Here is a 20864-nt window from a genome sequence, read left to right as displayed (position 1 = left end):
ATAGCATAAAGCAAAAGATTATTTTGAAGAACATAAAAATAGAAATTGTTAATATTTTGTTCCATCAGCCGCAACATCCCTACAAATTTAAAATAGATAAGGTTACTAGTAGCTATCTCATTGGTACATTGTCCATTTGTATCCAGTACTTATCATACTTTTCACAGCAAATGTGTAAAGCACATTTATTACCATAATCAGAAAAATGGTGAACATAAAGATATTTATGATTTCACAACTTTAAAATTTGTCTTAAGTATTGCTTAAAACATTGAAAAGATCATTTTCAATCCATTTGCAACTCTATACAATTTCAATACTTGTCATATAATAAACTGATCTTGCATATTCTTCCAAGATGTAGTTGGGACAAGCGTTGAATATTTTCCAGTATTGGATAAATAACAATAAATATTACGTCAGAGAGAATCATTTCAATACTAATGCTAAATTTTTGTAATATTATTGGATATTTTTCATGGAGCTCGATTTTACATACCTAACCAGGTGTGATATCCCTCCCAATCCCAGTGCTTTCCCAAATTACAGAAGGTGAGTATGGGCAGACTGCCTATTTTTTTGAAAACATTAATTAACAAACTACTAACACGTTAAGAATCCAAATGTCTGCAATTTTCAACATCAAACGTGAAAGGGTTTGAGAGCCTCTTACATCAGTTATAATATAATGGTACAAGGATCTGCTGGGAAACCACGACTGAATAGGGTAGCATGGTGGCTCAGTAGTTAGCACTGCTCCCTCACAACACCAGCGATCTCATGCAACTGTCTCTGTGGAATCTGCACATTCTCCCTGTTTCTGTGGGTTTCCTCCAGGTGCCCTGGTTTCCTCCCTTAATGCAAAGATGTGTAGTTTAGGTAAATTGGCCATGCTAAGGTGCCCATAGTGTCCAGGGATGCGCAAGCTAGGTGGGTTACAATGTAGGATTACAAATATAGGGTAGGCACATGGGTGGGATGCTCTTCAAAGGGTCAGTGTAGACTCAATGGGCCAATAGGCCTCCTTCCACACAGTAGGAATTCTATAAATGAACCACAAATTCTGCTAGAGAAGATCATGTCTTTTTTTAATTACTTTTTTCTATCATCTTTTTTCACTTTCAATAAAAAGTAAAACACTGATTCTGAGAGCAGGGACCTTTACAATTCTAGTCATCACCAACATCTGCCCAGAATATTACGCTGTCACATGATGTCCCGCCTACAGTGCTGACTGGACAAGGAGTCCCTAATTTGCTCCTCTAATTGACCTGCCTCTCTTAAGCAAGCCACTGATTGGCTATCCAATTGGATGCACTGAGATGATGGAGTGGGTCAACCCCTCAAGATGCATTCCGCATCTTTTGCCTGCTAAGAAACAAAATCCTGCCCATATTTAAGACCCAGCTAAAATTGGATGGTGTTCTTATCTGGGCATGGGATTTGCAAGTTGTGACCTGACTGAAGTTTGATGACAACCCACGTAAATTTGGTGTTGTCAACTCATTTCAATTATTTGAAGTTTATGGCAAGATGTCTACTCTTTGCAGCTGGCTCTGCACTCAGCAGGGAGTTAGGCAGCATTCGCTGATGGCACTTGGTGCAGCTGGCTGCATAAAAACAGTCCATCCCCCTTACAGAGACACACCATTGAATTATAGGACCCGCTGCTGAAGAAAAGTGCTGCAATTCTAAATAATGAAATTGGAATACCAAGACACTATTCTCAAAAAGAATTGTGTGTAACAAAGGAGGTCATGTCCAGGTGCCTAAACTTAAGGATCTCACATGGATGGTCAAGATTAGTGAATGCACATTTTTCCTACTCACCACTTCACAAACCTCTTATGCTGCTCTTTACACCACACTCCCTCCCATATTCATCCAGCACCAGTCCCTGGAACTCAGGACTGAAAGCAAACATTCAGATACTGCATGTCTTCCTCAAGCAACTACCAGTATTTCCTCTCCATAACTCCAAATGGCAGACAATTCCTCATTCTACAAAATACCAACATTAACAGTGTTCCATCTCTTGTAGGATGAGATGAAAAACATTAGAAGGCAGCAGATGAAAGATAATATAGTCAAGATGACTGCTTCCCCTGACCTTCTGGTTTTCTACACCATAGGGCTGGCTGGATGTGACAGAGTCCGTGGCACCTAATATATTGATAACTTTGAGGATAATGATACATTTGTGCCAATTACCCTGTGTCAGCTAATAGATCACCCACTCATCCCGATAGCGAGCAGGATGAGTATGCTGCAGATAGTGTTGCCATGGACCTTTGCCTTCTATCTACCCCTCTTCTTCCACCTCCAACCTCCCCATTCTGATTTTTGACTTCCACACACAAAACAACTGCCATCTTCCCAGTCACAATCGCACCAGGAAGGAAAAAAAGAGACAGCACCAGGTCAGCACTGATCAACAGGCGACACCACTTGATTGGATCAAGTGAGAGTACTCTTCCATCAGGTCTGAGCTGTCATCAGCTCAAATATGTACTTTTAGGCAAATATAAAGTTGGGATCTGCAACTGGTGAATCACTTGGCAAAAGTGAACTGTAGCCATGGTGGAGGTAATCGTGGTTTGTGTACCCCTTCCTGGAGGGCAGACAAATTCTGCTGCAGGGAACACAAGATGAGAATCCTGATGAGAGTGTCAGAGACAAGGATATTGGTGGAGGATGTACACATCAAAACACTGACTGCATTGCTTGACTTATGTAAAGAGGAGTAGGAGTCAGGCTCCTGGTTTGTGTATGTTGCTACACAGCACTTTCTCTCCCCACAGCTTCTGCCCCAAATCCCCAAGTCATGCTGCACATCAAGAAACATTTCACCACAGTCCCTATATTTGTGTAGAATGCAGTAATGTTCCCTGCTAAATCCAGAACTTAGCACAACAGTCTGGATTTTTAAATAAAATTATTTTGTTTTGGGTCCCTCTTCCAACTAAATCACTTGATTTTTGTTGAGTGGCACTGAAAGAGCTTATGTAGCCCAAATGTGAAAATGTCAGTCAGTAAGAAGATCTGGACACTTTGATTCCTTCTGGTTCTTGCAAGGCATGCGTATGGATGTGCTTTTCTCAAGATGGTGTGCTAGAGTCATAAGAGTCATAGAGATGTACAACATGGAAACACACCCTTCGGTCCAATTCATCCATACCGACCAAATATCCCAACCGAATCTAGTCCCATTTGCCAGCACTTGACCCATGTCCCTCTAAACCCTTCCTATTCATACACCATCCAGATGCTTTTTAAATGTTGCAATTGTACGAGCCTCCACCGCTTCCTCTGGCAGCTCATTCCATACACACACCACCCTCTGCGTGAAAACGTTGCCCCTTAGATCCCCCACCCCAGGGAAAAACTTTGTCTATTTATCCTATCCATGCCCCTCATGCCCCTCCAATAGGTCAACCCTCAGCCTTCAACGCTCCGGGGAGAACAGTCCCAGCCTACCCAGCCTCTCCCTATAGCTCAAATCCTCCAACCCTGGCAACGTCCTTGTAAATCTTTTCTGAACCCTTTCAAGTTTCACATCATTCCAATAGAAAGGAGACCAGAATTGCACGCAGTATTCCAACAGTGGCCGAACCAATGTCTCGTACAGCCGCAACATGACCTTCCAACTCCTATACTCAATGCTCTGACCAATAAAGGAAAACATACCAAACGCCTTCTTTATTATACCTGCGACTCTACTTTCAAGGAGCTATGCACCTGCACTCCAAGATCTCTTCGTTCTGTGACACTCTCTAGGACCTTACTGTATACATCCTGTTAAGATTTGTTTTCCCAAAATGCAGCTCCTCACGTTTATCTAAATTAAACTCCATCTGCCACTCCTCAGCCCATTGGCTCATCTGGATAAGATCCCATTGTAATCTGAGGTAACCTTCTTCACTGTCCACTACACTTCCAATTTTGGTATCATCTGCGAACTTACTAACTATATCTTCTAGGTTCATACCCAAATCATTTATATAAAAGTCTAAAAATAGTGGACCCAGCACTGATCCTTGTGGCACTCCACTGGTCACAGACCTCCAGTCTGAAAAACAACCCTCCATCACCACCTTCTACCTTCAAGCTAGTTTTGTATCCTTGTGGCACTCCACTGGTCACAGACCTCCAGTCTGAAAAACAACCCTCCATCACCACCTTCTACCTTCAAGCTAGTTTTGTATCCAAATGGCCAGTTCTCCCTGTATTCCATGAGATCTAATCTTGCTAACTAGATGCCTATGGGAACTTTGTCAAATACCTTACTGAAGTGCATATGGATCATGTCCACCACTCTGCCCTCATCAATCCTTTGTTAATTTTCCAAAAAAGCTCAATCAAATTTGTGAGACATGATTTCCCACGCACAAAGCCATGTTGGCTGTCCCTAATCAGTCCTTGCCTTTCCAAATACATGTACATCCTGTCCCTCAGGATTTGCTCCAACAACTTATCCACCATCAATGTCAGACTCACCAGTCTGTAGTTCCCTGTCTTGTCCTTACCACATTTCTTAAATAATGTTACCACGCTAGCCAACCTCCAATCTTCCAGCACCTCATTTGTGACTGTCAATGATACAAATATCTCAGCATGAGGCCCAGCAATCACTTCTCTAGCTTCCCACAGAGTTCAAGGGTACCTCTGATTAGGTCCTGGGGATTTATCCACCATTATGCATTTCAAGACATCCAGCACTTCCTCCTCTGTAATATGGACAGTTTTCAAGATGTCATCATCTATTTCCTCACATTCTAAATCTTCCACGTCCTTCTCCACTGTAAACACTGATGCAAAATACTCGTTTAGTATCTCACCCATCTCCTGCGGCTCCACACAAAGGCTGCCTTGCTGATCTTTGAGGGGCCCTATTTGCTCCCTAATTACTTTTTTGTCCTTAATTTATTTGTAAAAACCCTTTGGCTTCTCCTTAACCTTATTTGCCAAAGCTATCTCATGTGCCCTTTTTGCCCTCCTGATGTTCCTCTTATGTATACTCCTGCTGCCTTTGTACTCTTCTAAGGATTCACTCAACCTCTCCTGTCTATACCTGGCATATGCTTCCTTCTTTTTCTTAACCAAACCCTCAATTTCTTTAGTCATCCAGCATTCCCTACATCTACCAGCCTTTCCTTTCACCTCACGGGAATATACTGTCTCTGGACTCTCATTACCTCATTACTGAAGGCTTCCCATTTTCCAGCCGTCCCTTTAGCTGCAAATATTTGGCCCTAATCAGCTTTTGAAAGTTCTTGCCTAATACCGTCAAAATTAGCATTCCTCCAATTTAGAACTTCAACTTTAATCTGGTCTATCCTTTTCCATCACTATTTTAAAACTATTGAAATTATGGTTGCTGTCCCCAAAGTGCTCCCCCACTGACACCTCAGTCACCTGCCCTGCCTTATGTCCCAAGGGTAGGTCAAGTTTTGCACCTTCTCTAGTAGGTGCGTCCACATAACTGACTCAAAATTTTCTTGTACACTTTTTACAAATTCCACTCCATCTAAACCCTTAACACTATGACAGTCCCAGACTATTTTGGAAAATTAAAATCTCCTACCATAACCACCCTACTATTCTTACAGATACATAGGGCTTGCTTGAGGTAGCTGGCAGCACAATGTAAACCAAGATGCTAACTAGCTTAAACTGATCTGAATTTCACACCCAGTAACTTTAAGAATGCCCTAATATGAATTGTTGTTTATATATGGTTTATATTACAACAAAGTGAAGCCAAACAAAAAGGTCATATTCACTTAACTAATATCCCAATGAATATACAATATTTTACTTTAGATTATTTGTGATTGGAGTTGAACAGATAACATTTCCAAACATGTTTGACAAAAAAACGGTGTATCTTGAAATTTTAAAATATGTAATCTGTTATAGAATAGATTAGTAATGATTTCGCACCACCTTCAGAAAGATGGTGTCAGTCACCTGTTTTCTTAGAGGAAAATTAATTTCTAGATGCTAATAAAAATTTGCCAGAAGGTTCACCTCAGTTTGTACATGAGTAAACTTCCAATCACACCGTGTCGTTTTAGCTAATCAATTCAGAACTGAGCTGCAAATCTTTGATTTTTTTTGTTTCCACTTTCATAAGTACGACAGTCCAGAAAACACCCATTACTGAACAATTACACTCTTTCTTGTTGTGTATACTGTTCCTTTTAGAAAGGACATCCTAGGACAACTCTTATTGATTGACAGTAAATATCATAGATACTTCCGGAGCAAATGTGCACAATCTAGTATCTGGAATGCTGTACCAAAAATCCAATCAACTAATCAGCTTAATACTCAATAACTTCAAACCAAGGGCATCTTGAATAAAATTAGGTTTTATAGTTTTGTGGGGGTTTTTAAATATATATCTTAGTTAGAGGCTTCCTGACAAATTTCAACATTTTTAAAATATATAGAAATTGAACATTTTAGGATGTTGATGTAAATTTGCTCGCTGAGCTGGAAAGTTCATTTCCAGACGTTTCATCACCCTACTAGGTAACATCTTCAGTGGGCCTCCGGGCGAAGCCTAGTAGGGTGATGAAAATGAACCTTCCAGCTCAGCGAGCAAACCTACATCAACATCCTAAAATGTTCAACCTGAACATTTTAACCAAAACATGATTTTGATCACATCCTCAGTAAGTTAACATCTTTTTCTCCACTTGGAAATGAACAAATATGCTTACTATCAGTCTTCAATGGTGGTCTATTTTCAATGCTATTGCAAGGGCCTTTTAAAAATTCTAATAAAGTAGCATCAAGAATATCTAACATTCTGCTGTTCAAAGTAATTATGAGGCATGTATGGAAGACTCAGAAAACATCAGATTCATTTTTGTTAGACACCTAGACCAAGGGGTTTGCTTCAGCAGTGACACTTCTGGTAAATGCAACTATATCCCTTAAGTAGATGTGTATTAATTTTTGTAACCCTTTTGTTCTCACTCCTAACTTAGTCGTTTGTGTCTAAACAGGTTTTTAAGACATCCAAATCCAGGCTGCAGTGAACTTCCTCTCTAAATCTTTCAGGTGGTCCTCCAGAGATTTCCCTTCAGAGCTATGAATAGGCTTGATCTTCCATGCATGTACACTCTTGTTAGAGTAAGTCTGAAGGCTGCCTGTCAGCTTTTGTTTTCTGCATACGTTTCAGGCTCCGTTCCTGGGATACGGTTTATACTCTGACCTCCCCCAGCTGACATTCTTATTCCTCTCCCATCTGTCTACTACCCCTTTGTGAAGGTCTGTGCCTCATTTATTACCTTACACCTGCCAACAGTTTTGGGTTTTTTTCTTGCAGTATTTTCTTTTTCTTTATTATTCATAAACTGTTCCTACATTAAACCTCATTTTTTAAAAGTAATGCAAACATAAAATAAATCTGACTCGTGCCCTTGCTTCTATATCCTATACATCATGTGAGTCCCATCAATAAGGTTGAGAGCAATGTCCTAGGCTGAATAGTACTTTATCTCATTACACCACTAAAACAAAAATAATTAATTACTGCTTCCAGTTATTGCATTCAATATGAAATATTGGTGTACCATATTCAGTCAATTATATACCTGCTGATGTGGCTACAACAACAGAAATAAGTTACATTTTAAGAATGAGCTGAAAATGTGTTGCTGGAAAAGCGCAGCAGGTCAGGCAGCATCCAAGGAACAGGAGAATCGACGTTTCGGGCCCGAAACGTCGATTCTCCTGTTCCTGGGATGCTGCCTGACCTGCTGTGCTTTTCCAGCAACACATTTTCAACTCTGATCTCCAGCATCTGCAGTCCTCACTTTCTCCTCGTACACTTTAAGAATCTAAAGGACACAAAAATGTTTATAGTATCTTACGATATGAATGCTCAACAATCCTTCATATTAAATTTAACCATGACTTTGGGTCAGATTCTAAATACAATCTAGGTAGTTCATTACTACGAGAGAAAGTGGAAAACAGTTTGAACATGGTAATCACCTTGGATTGCTTTGATGCACTTAGTGGGTAAAGGGATCAAGTCACAAAACCAGGGACTGATACATACCAGGGACTGATACATAGCACAAGAAAATATAAATACATATCCGACATAAAAAATAAATATGCACCCAAAATAAAACACAGGCTTCTTTCTACAAACCTCCCAGCTGATAATTATAAGTTGACAAAAGAATGTTTCAACTACCATCTTGTACCTTTTTTTCCCTGTTTTAATGGTCTGAGTACAAGGGGGAAAGCATAATGCACTTGTAGTAAAGCAAGACATCAAATTTCTAAAAGTAGATTAAAATTTCATACAAATCTTTTAAAATTTACCATTACTTCCAATTCCAAAACAATGACTCACAGATCAAAACATAAATCCACCCACATCTGAAATAGACATCATATTATTCTATTAGGTTCACAAAAAGTGATGGTGTGCACAACTGTTGCAAAATATCTGAATGTGTCTCACTAGACTTAGAACAATACCAATTGCTATTCTATCGAACCACAAGAAAGACTTTTCCCAATCACTGAAGCCCCTACACCTACCTACGTGGGAGTGAGTCCATGCATGCATAAGAGGAGGGGGATGGAAGTGATTTTCAAAAGTCAACCCTCTTAAGCCCAGTCACTTACCCAGATCAAAAAATTGAGATACGAGATATCTATAATGACTCTTCTGGAAACAACCCTCAAATGAGCTTTTGCAGCATTTTTAAAAAAAAATATAGTTGAATTTAAATTTATTTGTAATTGATTGTGTCAGCAGGAATTTTTTCTGAAAATGAGCTTTATCTCCTGTTGTCAGCCAAAACTAGACTGGACTACCCAAGCATGACTCTCCCTGCTGGAGAAGCATGACAGCTTCCCTCAATGCAATTTCTTTCATGCATCAAGACTTAGATAAGAACAAGTATCTATTTGTCTCTGCTTTGTGGCACTGGAATTGGTAATTTACATAACGGAATTTAGAATAGGTTAGGTTCATTGCATTCAATGTATAAATTTTAAAGACTTTAAATCTTTATTTCATTATGAGGAATTTGCACTTGTCCAAAAATGTTAAAATTGATATCCATTGCACCCGATATGGTCTCCTCTGCATGTGCAGACAGGACGCCAACTTGCAGATCGTTTCAGAGAACATCTCTGGGACACCCGCATCGACCAACCCCATCTCCCTGTGGCCAAACACTTCAACTCCCCCTCCCACTCCACCAAAGACATGCAAGTCCTGGGCCTCCTCCACTCGATGCCTGGAGGAAGAATGCCTCATCTTCCACCTTGGGACCCTGCAACCATATGGGATTAATGTGTATTTCACCAGTTTCCTCATTTCCCCACCCCCCACATTATCCCAGTCCCAAGCCTCCAACTTGGCACCACCCTCCTGACCTGTCCATCACCTTTCCCATCTATCTGCTCCACCCTCCTCTCCGACCTATCACCTTCCCCTTCCCCCCACCTTCCCCCCAACCCCATCTCTAGTTATCTCTCAGCACCCCCAATCCACAAGCCTCATTCCTGATGAAAGGCTTATGCCCGAAACATCAATTCTCCTGCTCCTTAGATGCTGCCTGACCCGCTGTGTCTTTCCAGCATTACACTTTCGACTATGTTAAAATTGTACCAGTATTTCCTCAAATACATTTTGGAATGCAAGACAACTTACATTGCATGTTCCTCACAGAACTTACAATTGCATAACAAGTGAGAATTATTTTGTTTGTGTAAAAACTAAAGTGACCACAAATAGTTCACATATCTTTCATGAATGAATGTGCATAATTTCTATAACCTAATCTGCAAAACAAGTTCATAAACATTGCAAGTGCTTGTTGAACATTAGTTATGATGACTATATATTGTAAAATAATTACAAGCTAACTTATAAGCTCATGTGAAATGGTGATTTGAGCGATACTGCTGCCCCTTCAAGAACATATATAGTCTGTTTGCTAATAACAATATTTCACATTACCAGTCAGGAAATGGTTAAATTTAGCAAGCCCCTGAACTGAAGTCGCTTAAGACATTGATCTGGAAATCCTTGCAGAATCCTGGCAACATCACAACTTAAACACAATGCTTTGAATGGGGAACCTTTCATGAGCTGCATGTGAAATGCTACCCTCCTCTTCACTTCTTTAATATTCAAAGTCACACAAAGAAAGAATAGGAGGTTGGAATACCTTGAGAATTCAGTAAATCTCTCAATATTTTAGTTATTTTGATGATTTCCAACTATGATAGAAAACTTTTCAAATTATGTGGGGGGGATGCAGGTTGAAAGAAAGTAAGGTTTCAAATTAGTTACAATTTTTATGTTGAAAATATGCAATAAAGGAGTAAAAGATCATATTTTAATTTTGTCTTCTCCAAATACTTCTAAGGAACATAGCCTAAAATGTGAATCGAAACTTTGAAGAAATGGTCTAAAAGGCATTACAAGCCTACTGTAATAACAAAGGCTATGTTGTTAATCTATCCAAAAAAATGACCATCAATATGTTGAGTAAAATAATTGAATGTTCCCAAAATTCACAGGGATAAAAGGGTTAAAAATAATTTCTGAATTTATCAGAATTTTCCATTTTAGGTTTCTGATCATTCAATACTCAACTGCAGTAACCTTGATCCGACCTCTTTACACTTCCAAACTACTGGAGAACACAAATTACAGGCCTGTAGAGAACTAATTGCACAAAGTTCTACAAAAATGGTTTCCGCAATATCAGATTACAAGATAAAGTAATTCTATTTTACTGTTCTAGTTAAAAGTAAACAAATCTGGACTTTACGCAAAAATTAATTAGGATAGTTCAGAGTAACTGTATGTTACATTCTTAACATCATGATTTGAATAAGAACTGCTAAAAGGTACAGTATCATACAACAGAGATGGAGGCAATTTGATCCATAGGAGCTTAACAGTTCTTCTAAAGGGCATTTCAATTGGTCCTACTTCCCTGCACTTTCCCCAAAGCCTTATAAAATTTTCCTCTTTTTCAGTTTACATCCAATTCCCTATGGAAAATTCGAACAACTCTACTTAAGTAGAGATTTTTCATGCTATAAACATATTATGCAATTTTAAAAAAATCCCTGTGATGGACTCTATTTGCAGGATATCAAGTTCATATTTTGCAGTACTTTTTTGTTGTACATCAGGTATGGTTCCTACGTTTTGTTATACATTAAATCTCCTGAACATCAAATGTTTTAATTTTAAAAGTAGACCCAAGTCCTTCAATAAAATAGAAGAATTATTAGCAAGTTTAATTGAGGAGGATACATTAATAAAGAGAATGCAAAAGATAGAAAACTTGACAGCTAGCAAAGAGAGGTTCAAACTAGATAAATAAGAATAAAATCAGGAAGGTCATCATACAAATAGTCTGAGTAGAGGGGAGAAAAAAACCCTAGAAACAATACAATTGACGATCCTCAACCATATTTATCTTGCAATCTTACAAAATGGTTGTGTTGACAAAGTAATGAGAAATATATCAATGTGGCAATGCTACTTGCTTCTTTCAAAGTACTGATGAATCATAAACAGAGAAGATAACAGTGTAATAAGGTAAATAAGAGAAAATCTGGGGTAATTCATATTTTTGTGAAGAGTTACAAGAAAACTATAGCATTTTCGCATAAAGCAAATACAAATACAGCAACCATCAGAATTAAAAAATCCTTAATATTTTCTTGAAACTGAAGCAATTACATTTAAAATAAAACATTGCTACATTAGGTACTCTACATTATATCAAAAAATTTTGTCTTAAGGTTTTTGTCCGTCCCACTCCCAACTCAAATCCCACATTGCCATCTGGGATTGTCAGGCACCTTGGAGTGGGGAAAACTGGATCGTATGTCAGTGCCCCTAGCAACATGGAAATGAAAACTGACATTGCCACACAAAGACCACTGTGGCTAAAGCACCAAAAATAGTGACAGAATGTCTGGAACGTACTGTCAGCATGCTGCTGCAGTTAAAAGAATTTTACCAACTAGCGCCATAAACTAACACGTGACTTATAAGCTTATTGAATATCCTTAGCAAGCTAGACAGACTGGCTACTGATGAGGGTTCATAATATTGTCCCTGGCAGACACCACTGCATAACTAATTCAAATCAATCTTTAACCACAACTTGCTGAAAGTACAAAGTCATAAAAACAGGGTCACAGTAACTAATGCACAATGTTTTCTGTGTGATCACTGCACTACATGCTACAATCTTGGACAAGGTAATAAATAAAAAAAACTTCAATGAGACCACTGTCTGGAAGTCCATTCATTCTGTAATATTTACAAGAGGTAAAGCTTGTGAAGTTATACATATAAAATGCATGTAGCAAATGCTAAAGCAAGTAACACTTTTCAAAAATATTAATGATCAACTATTTGAAAATACTTAATTAAACCTATCCCATGTTCAAATACAGCTTTGTCTTTTACCACAAAACATATGACCATAAGTACTACGTTAGACATAGCAGATTTAAAAAAATATTTTGCTCATTTAGAAAACTAATTATGTTAAAATCAAATAATTCTTCCCAATCTATTTAGAAAATGATTCCATTGAAGTACCAATGGAGGGAACATAATAGGGTGCATACGAGAAGGTTTTCCTCTTATTGGGAGATTAAAACTAGGCGGTAACTTAAGATATGAGGCGAATTCTTTTTTCCTTAGAGGGTCGACAGACTGTGGAATTCTCTTCCACAGAAAGCTGTGAAGGCGGAGTCACTGAATTTATCCAAGTCAAAGTTAATTAAGAGTTCTGATAGACAAGGGTTACTCGAGGCAGACAGAAATTATCAGCCATGATCTTACTGAATGGCCTTCCAATGCTCCTAAATCCTTCATTCCTGGACCAGGAAATTTCGATCAACACAAAAACTCCAGTCAAATATCTATACTGTTAAAGTTATTTGGATGTAGTACCAATTTAAGGATGGAATGGATGAAATAAAACAATAAGATCTCTGATGAATACATATAAATGCCAGCTAAAAAAAATTAACATGTACTGTACCCCACCGTGATTAGATGTAATTATTTAATCCATAGATGTGTTCAAGTGTCCATTACTGCAGGAACACAATATATTTATTTGTTCCACTCCAGAAAATAAATTATGTCAAACATAAAATAGACAAAAAAAGTATTATTTTACACTATGCCTGTTAGAAGATGCCACAGAATTAAGTATGATGCAAAACTGAGTCATAAAGACCAGGAAGTGACAGGTTGGATTATTCAGTCTACATTTAGTTACATTACCTTAGTTAACCATTACATTTATTCTCAATGTCCTGGACAACAGAATAAGGAAACGTCAGTAACAAACTGAGGTCCTGATACTTAGCCTCTGATCTCTGCTGGAAATGTGCTTGCACAGCTATCAGGTGAAGAGAGGATCAAACTGTCTGATGTCCTAGACCAACTGGTCTACCTAACAAACTCATTGCCTAGCCTCAAAAATTGAGAATGTCCATTCTTACACCTGTACCCAAGGGCTTTTGATACCCATGTGATTGCACCTCAGCAAAGTGCATCTATTTCATTAAATGATAGGATATAACTGGAAGAAACAAATAGTTTTCCAGTTTATCTTGTGTACTCTTCCGAAAGCTGAATAGCTACACTGACAAAAAAAATCTGATACCTTTACCAAGTGAACATTACTCATTACCCAGTCCTGTTCTTATTTGACTTACAAGGCTAGCAGAACTGTCATCAGGAGCTAGAATCCTGGTGCATCAGTTTAACTATCTGCTAAGTATTCTCTAAAGTAGCATTCAATAACTAACAGACAAAACTTACAATGCTACCTATGTCATTCAATTAAAATAACGTTATCTTGCATTAATATGGATTTTAACTAAACTTAATTGTTGGTAGATTGTACCTGCGGTCACAACTAAAAATCACTCATAGCCTCACCATCAATTTATGAATTTATTTTCTAAAAGATTAGATCGGGGCAACTTTTTCACACAGAGGGTGGTCCGTGTATGGAATGAGCTGCCAGAGGAAGTGGTGAAGGCTGGTACAATTGCAACATTTAAAAGGTGTTTGGATGGGTATGTGAATAGTAAGGGTTTGGAGGGATATGGGCCAGGTGCTGGCAGGTGGGACTAGATTGCGTTGGGATATCTGGTCAGCATGGACGGGTTAGACCAAAGGGTCTGTTTCCATGCTGTACATCTCTATGACTCTATCTCATGTTCTTAGGGATAGAATATAACTGTACAATTCTGAAAGACTTCAGGCAAGTTAACAATCTAATGTACAGTATACTGTCCACTATAAATCTCCAAATTACCTTGGGGCTGTCACATTGGGCTATCAAATGACAGTTCTCTTCAAGAGATTAAATAAAGTTCACATGTTGACATTCACATCCAAAGGCATTTTATTACAAATGTTACTAAATAGGAACATACAGTACTTCCAGTCCCAAGATGAATTGTGGAGAAAAAATTTTATTCCTAGAATTTTGAGAATCCACATTAAACTATGTTCTCCTTTAAAATAAATTTCAACATGTACATTTTGGTTTAAAATTTAGTCCCTTTCGGTCAATATGACTCCTGTGTGCTTGATGACCACTATATTCCCCCCCAACAAATCCCACTCCATTGACAGCAACAGGTAAATTCCAGAGGCAGTTAAAAATATTCTTATCACCCCTGACACACAGACAAGCAAAACAGAAAGAAAATGCCATGCTTAGTCAATATATGAAAAACTTAAAACGAACAAATTTATGATTTTAACAAGTCAGATTTATTTTAAGGACAATGAATAGCTATATTCAAGATACTAAAATTACTAAAGGGCACTCATTTTTAAGAAAGAAATCGAAATTACTGTATTCCACTACATGTTCCCAGTCAAACTACACAAGAAATTACGACTAAAATTAAGTGACATACGATTTAATGAAGCAATTCACTTAACCTGTTAAAAAGTCAAAACAGTTTCAAACATAACACAGACAGGAGCATAACATGATTTATTTGTTGGCAAATTCTTCTGTTTCTTGTCAAACTACCTAAGGATGCAAATTTCACAGTTTTGATGGGTCTGCAGAAAAGTAGTAAATTATCAGCAGATGTGGCACATAATTAATCTGATGTACTTCACACATGAACCTAGCTGCTAATTAAAACCCTACATATAATTGACTTCATTTACATATCATTGAAGCTTCACAACAATTACAAATTCTTTACAAAAACATCAGTACAGTATATATTCTGAGAAATAAACTAGACATAAACTCAAAAATCTTCGCCCAAGATAGACCAAGTACTGCACTTTGGAATATCTTAAAAATGCACTGAAATTATATTAATTTGATATTTGATATTAATGAAATTTGATATTAACTAAATATTAATGCATCTTGTTAGGTTGCTTTCAATTTGTTTTCAAATGTACTTTTGAATTTATAACCTTAAGAAAAGAGGACTTCAAACTGTACACTAAACCGTACCATAATCTTTAAATAAAACGTTGATAAGCCTGCTAAAGAGACTTCTTTGAATCCAGAAAATAAACAATATTTTATCACCATATCACTGCAAATCTTGAGATATTTTTATTTCAACAAACATTCCAATGCTGCTCCAAAGAATTTTGAAACGTTTGAACTATTCAATACAAACGTGCCTCATGAACTAATCAAAGGCAAACAATTAAGAGATCCCCTAAAGGTTATTTCAAGATGTCACAGGTGGATCATTCAACTCTAAAATCGGAACTGAAAGTTTGGCATATCAATAGCCAAATGATCAAAATGTTTACTCTTCATTCAAACTTCAAGCTCATTGTGAGTGGATTTATATCTACATGTATGCCAATATCCTTCTACATGGGGTGTTAGCTACCAGGACACAGTAAAATAACTTTCAGTGGTTTCCTGAACCATGATAATCAAGAGTAAACCTAAATTTTGTTTTGACTCTTACTAAACTATGTCCTACTACAAATCCACAAGCTAGTGTATGCAAGGTCACACACACACACCATTCACATTTATTCTAATCTAGCGTCCTCCACTATTGGGTGCAATTTTAAAATAAGAGTTGGGAAAATTACGCTTCTTTTTATGGTTGCCTATTAATTATCGTGAACGTATGAAAAGGGACTCCTGAAAGTCTGCAGGAGAAACGCTAAAGATTTTTTCTAACTTGATCACGACCAAGAGAATTGGTGGGAAATATTCCAAGGTAGCGCGAGTCGTCTGAACTATGGGACTGGGCACGAGGCACTTTCGCGGCCGTTGGGCGCGAGGCCCCACGTGCTCCGAATGTACTTAACAATTGGCGCGCCACGGACGACCGGTCAAAAAAGACAGCCCCCCCCCACACCGTCACCACGACAATCTTTTCCCGCCGCCACTCTCCCCGGCGTTTGAAGGCATTTTTGTTTTTTTAAACGATCGTCCGTTCGTTTCTCACAGCATGGAATTTCTCAATGATTTCCCTTTCGGGGCGAGGGCATTAGGATGAGGTATTATGCTGACAAGCGACGACTTCTCTTTCAACTCGCCAACAAGTAACCGGCTCCGTTGAGAAAGAAAAGAAAGGTAAGAAGTACATCTGCTCGCAAAGAAGTGGTAAAATGACGAGGCACTGAAGCGCCTCATTTGGGCCCACTCACCCTGTATTCGACAGACAAAGTTTTACCTAGATTGATAAAGTGTGAAGGCGGTGGTAAGTGGGCGGGGCCGAATCAGCTCCCGTACTGACCATGCGCCATTTCAGTCACGAGGCGGACACATGGGGCTTTGTGACGTCACTGAGACCCCAGATCACCTGATATGTGTCTTTTAAACCTTACTGCTTGCTCTTCCAATTCGGTATTGGTGAGAGAATGATCGAGCTATGCAGTGTCCTTTGTATAACTGTAACATCTCAGCGAAATGGGGACGTAAGCCCCTGTAAATATTCCAATCTGGATATTGTAAAATGATTACATGTGTAAAAAAACGTAACATGAATGGTACAGACAAATTTAAATTCTTCAGAAATTAGTCATTGCACATGTGGCGCTAACGCCGCTTCGGACTTTTTGCTTTCTCACACCCACCTATAATTACTGGTTGCGAAAAGAGAGGTTGAATAGATGTATATTTGTGATAAGATAGAATACAAACTTATAATTTCGTGTGCAAAAACTGAATATTACTTTACACATACCCGCCATTAACTTACGTTTATGGAAGGAAACTAATTTCTATAGGCACTCATCCTGATCCATCTAGAGTTACATCAACAGGTGCGTGTGAACTCAGGCAGTTTTCAAGTCTATTCTTGACAAAAGTCCAACATTCCAGATTTCTCATCACTCCTACGCATTAAGTTCTCCCTCCTTTCACAATATCCATACAAGTCTCATTAACCACAACTTCCTGTCTTTACTGCACGCGATCTATACTTTCTGGCGGGGCCTTCCCGCTTGCACGGTTCATGTGCTGCTATTGGGCTTCAAAACTAAATCAAAACTATCGAAGGAATCGTTTTAGCAAAAATTAGATGGATATCCAAGTAAAATAATATTAACAAGCTAGAATCTTCATGGTTTGATCTCCAACAGAACAGCTTCTGGAGTTGTCCCTTTAAAACTTGTAGGATTTATGATTTTGCTCAGATGGCACGAATGGTACTTTATTTTCCCCTGAAATGTCTGCAATCATGTTGCAGATGGATACAAAACGATCCTTCGTGATGGATAAACTAAGTTCTCGACCCAGCAATCAGATCTTCTTTAAATCAATCCTTTACATAAAAGCTAGTTTTTAGAACCAAAAACATTGCAGCAATTTTTTTAACTAAACTGTTCTTTCAGAACCATATTTCTTACAAACACTTAAGCAATGCAATCCAATATTCCTTGGCACAGGTCGTTTTTTTCTCTGCTTACTAAACTTTCCGTAATTGCCCGGGTAATATGTACAGTATTACAATAGGAACAAAAATCCAAAAGCGCGAGGGATTGAATTGGTACATTGAAAGTCAAACAGCATACTCGTCAGACAATGTGCCGAGTATGCCTCATCGGCTTTTTAAAATTAATAACAATTGATGCAAATGAACAGTTGAGCGTTTCCTTTTCAATTCAAGGTTCACGGCCGTAACCTTTACCCACGCATAAAGAACAATCAATGTAGTGTCTGCTAGCTCCTCTCGAAATCGAAATGAAATGGGGTGGGGATGGGTGCTGTTAGAGAGAGAAAAACATTAAATGAAACAAGTTTGTATTTTTGTATGAAATATGGAATGAAATCCAAATTGATAAGTTAGTATCGCACTTTGAGGTAGGGAAGTTTGCGGTCATTCACGGTTTTTGAAGCGCAACCTTGTAGTAGCACAGCTTCTTGAACAGATTACTTTTATATTTTGAAATAAATTGTCTTGACAGATTCAGTGTATATTCTTAAATCGCACCTATGTTTCCAGTTGATATGTTAGCGAACCTAAGTACAGCCATGATCATGTTGAAATCTAGTTTAAGTATAAGAGAGGATTAAGAAGCTTCCCCAGTTTGCCTTTCGGCATTAAATCTCCTCAAGATCTGCTGAGTTGATGTGGATTGGATAAAACAGTGCCCTACACAGGCCATGCCTTGGCAGTTGTTAACAGTCAGCTCTCTCCATACAAATGCACATCTCACAAAACCACTCCCACATATTAGTGAGCAAGGAAGCACACACCCTTGTCTGAAACTATCACAATGAACAGCCCGTAGTCAACTTAATGCTTCAACTTAGCACGTCATTATCTATAATGGGAAACGATTAAAATACATACACCTTCAAGTATTTATTGATATCATTCATGAGTTTAAAACTTCTCCGCCAAGTGAAGGGAGAGTACATTGAAAAAGAAGTTTAAGTCATAATTTCCCCAAATTTAATGAGAAACAAACTTGCAAAAACAGCCTATATAACAATTACACCGCCGTATACAATAACGATACTTGTGAAGCCGAAAATTAAAGATTCAACTTTATTTAAGGATTGAGGTTTTTTGCGTTCAGTTTGTAGCGCTTATTATTGGCTTTGAAAAACGCGTTAAAACATTAAACTTAACACATTTAAAACTCTGTACCGTAAACAGTTAGCTGTTATAATCTATAATAAATGATGCGTCTGAAGTTCTAAAAAAAAACTCACCCTGGGTGCTTTTCTTTTGTATTTGTTGCTGTAGTCAAATCTCTCTTTCATTTCATCCAGCAATTGTTCCAATCGTGCCTTCTCCTCTTTTGCCGTGTAATCCTGACTCAAAAGGACATAGGCTCTCCAGTTGGCCGAATCGAAACCCCAATGGCAGGTTCTGTTTTCCAAAGATTTGTGCGAGTGTACTACGAATTTGTGAGGAGGGTACATCAGCCTGCAGTCCATGCATTGGATACATGCAGCATGAGGATTACCGTACAATTCTGGTACAAAGAGTCCCTTGCACTTTCCAAAACACTCATGGTATACTTTGAAGCTCTTCTCTGTGATCTCTAACTCAATGGTGCTTGAGTATTCTTTTTTGCAATGGGGAGGATAAGTTCCTCCATAGAGTAAGGCATTGCAAAGCCTCTCTGCATCTGTCTTAGTAATCAAGCCACAAGATGGGGCAGAGAAGGGCAAGATCCCCATGACTTTCAAAATCTCCAGCTGGTCTGCCGTGCATCTAGAGCAGTAAATATGTAATTCGTCGCATACCGAATTGATCTGTTGAAGGGAAAAATCTCTAAGGACGGAGTTCAGAATCTGAGGCAAGCAAAGCCTCTTCTCCCCACCAACCACGAAACAAGAAATGGTTTCCCCCTCCAAAATAGTCTCGCATCTCTCCGTTGACCGGTCCGAGGGAATGAAAAGGGGTCCCGGCATGACAGGAGGGGGCTGTATGGGTAGGTGAATAATCTGATCTGTTTCCTTCCCAGTTTCCTTTTTGTACATCATCTCGTGAGCCCATCGAGCAGAAAAAGCTGCCGGTCCTCCAAGCGAACTCATACTGCTGAGATGAAACTGCTTTAAGGTTTGTTGGAGTCCTGGATGAGGCTGAAAACTAGACCTTGGTACAGTCTCCATGATTTTTGGCCCCAAAAAGCACACCCGTTTTGTATAAATTCAACTGAATCCTTTAAAAAGCCACGGCGTCCAAGTTTATCCCACCACGACGGACAATATTAAAGTAGCTCATGAAATCCAGTCTCTAAGCGTGCTGTGTTTTTGCAGCACTCTTACGTACAAACATATCCACAATCGTGCCCTTAAAAAGATCTTCAAGCAAATGCTGGTTAAACCAGTCCTTCGAAATCCAGCCCCCAATTGGTTTCAGACTCTATACTTTGTTTCTTTTTTCTTCTTTTCAATCCTCTTTTACGATCTACAAGCGTAAAGACGCAGCACATCCACACAATACGACCTTGTAGCTCAGACTGTCTTCTCCCCTCTGTTTGTCGGCGTCTAGGTCAGGCATTGAATCTCAGCCAAGAATGCGTCTGACTCCCCCAGGGCTCTTCCAGGAACCAGCACACTGCCCACCGATTTCAACAGCAGCCTACAAACATGCAACAATTGGTTTCACAAACTATTAGCTTTTCAAACCACCACGCGGAAGGGAGAGAATTTTTTTCCCAAAGTTCACTCGCTATCGTTTATTATCAGGATTGGTCGCTAGCAGCTTATTCGACAAGACACGTTCTGTGGTTTACAGATCGTCAGTTTGATCTAATATAACGTGAGCGGGAGTATTTTTGTCTTAAGATGGCCGAACAATTCTACAATAAGTATTAATGTAACTTTTCTTACGGTTAATCA

General features: G+C 38.6%; 1 protein-coding gene across 1 annotated transcript in view; it reads right to left on the bottom strand.

Annotated features, from left to right (window-relative positions):
- skia (v-ski avian sarcoma viral oncogene homolog a) overlaps positions 1 to 20553 on the bottom strand; it is a 185589-nt gene extending 165036 nt beyond the window's left edge. Inside the window, exon 1 of the mRNA XM_072586285.1 lies at positions 19224 to 20553. Coding sequence (XP_072442386.1) covers positions 19224 to 20132 — 909 coding nt within the window. The 5' untranslated portion in view covers positions 20133 to 20553. The remainder of the gene's footprint in view (positions 1 to 19223) is intronic.
- Between the last annotated feature and the right edge of the window lie 311 nt (positions 20554 to 20864).

The sequence above is a fragment of the Chiloscyllium punctatum genome, chromosome 16, assembly GCF_047496795.1.
Source record: "Chiloscyllium punctatum isolate Juve2018m chromosome 16, sChiPun1.3, whole genome shotgun sequence".
NCBI classification, from domain to species: domain Eukaryota; kingdom Metazoa; phylum Chordata; class Chondrichthyes; order Orectolobiformes; family Hemiscylliidae; genus Chiloscyllium; species Chiloscyllium punctatum.
The sequence above is the reverse complement of the archived record's forward strand: the minus strand, read 5'-3'. Positions and strand labels throughout refer to the sequence as shown.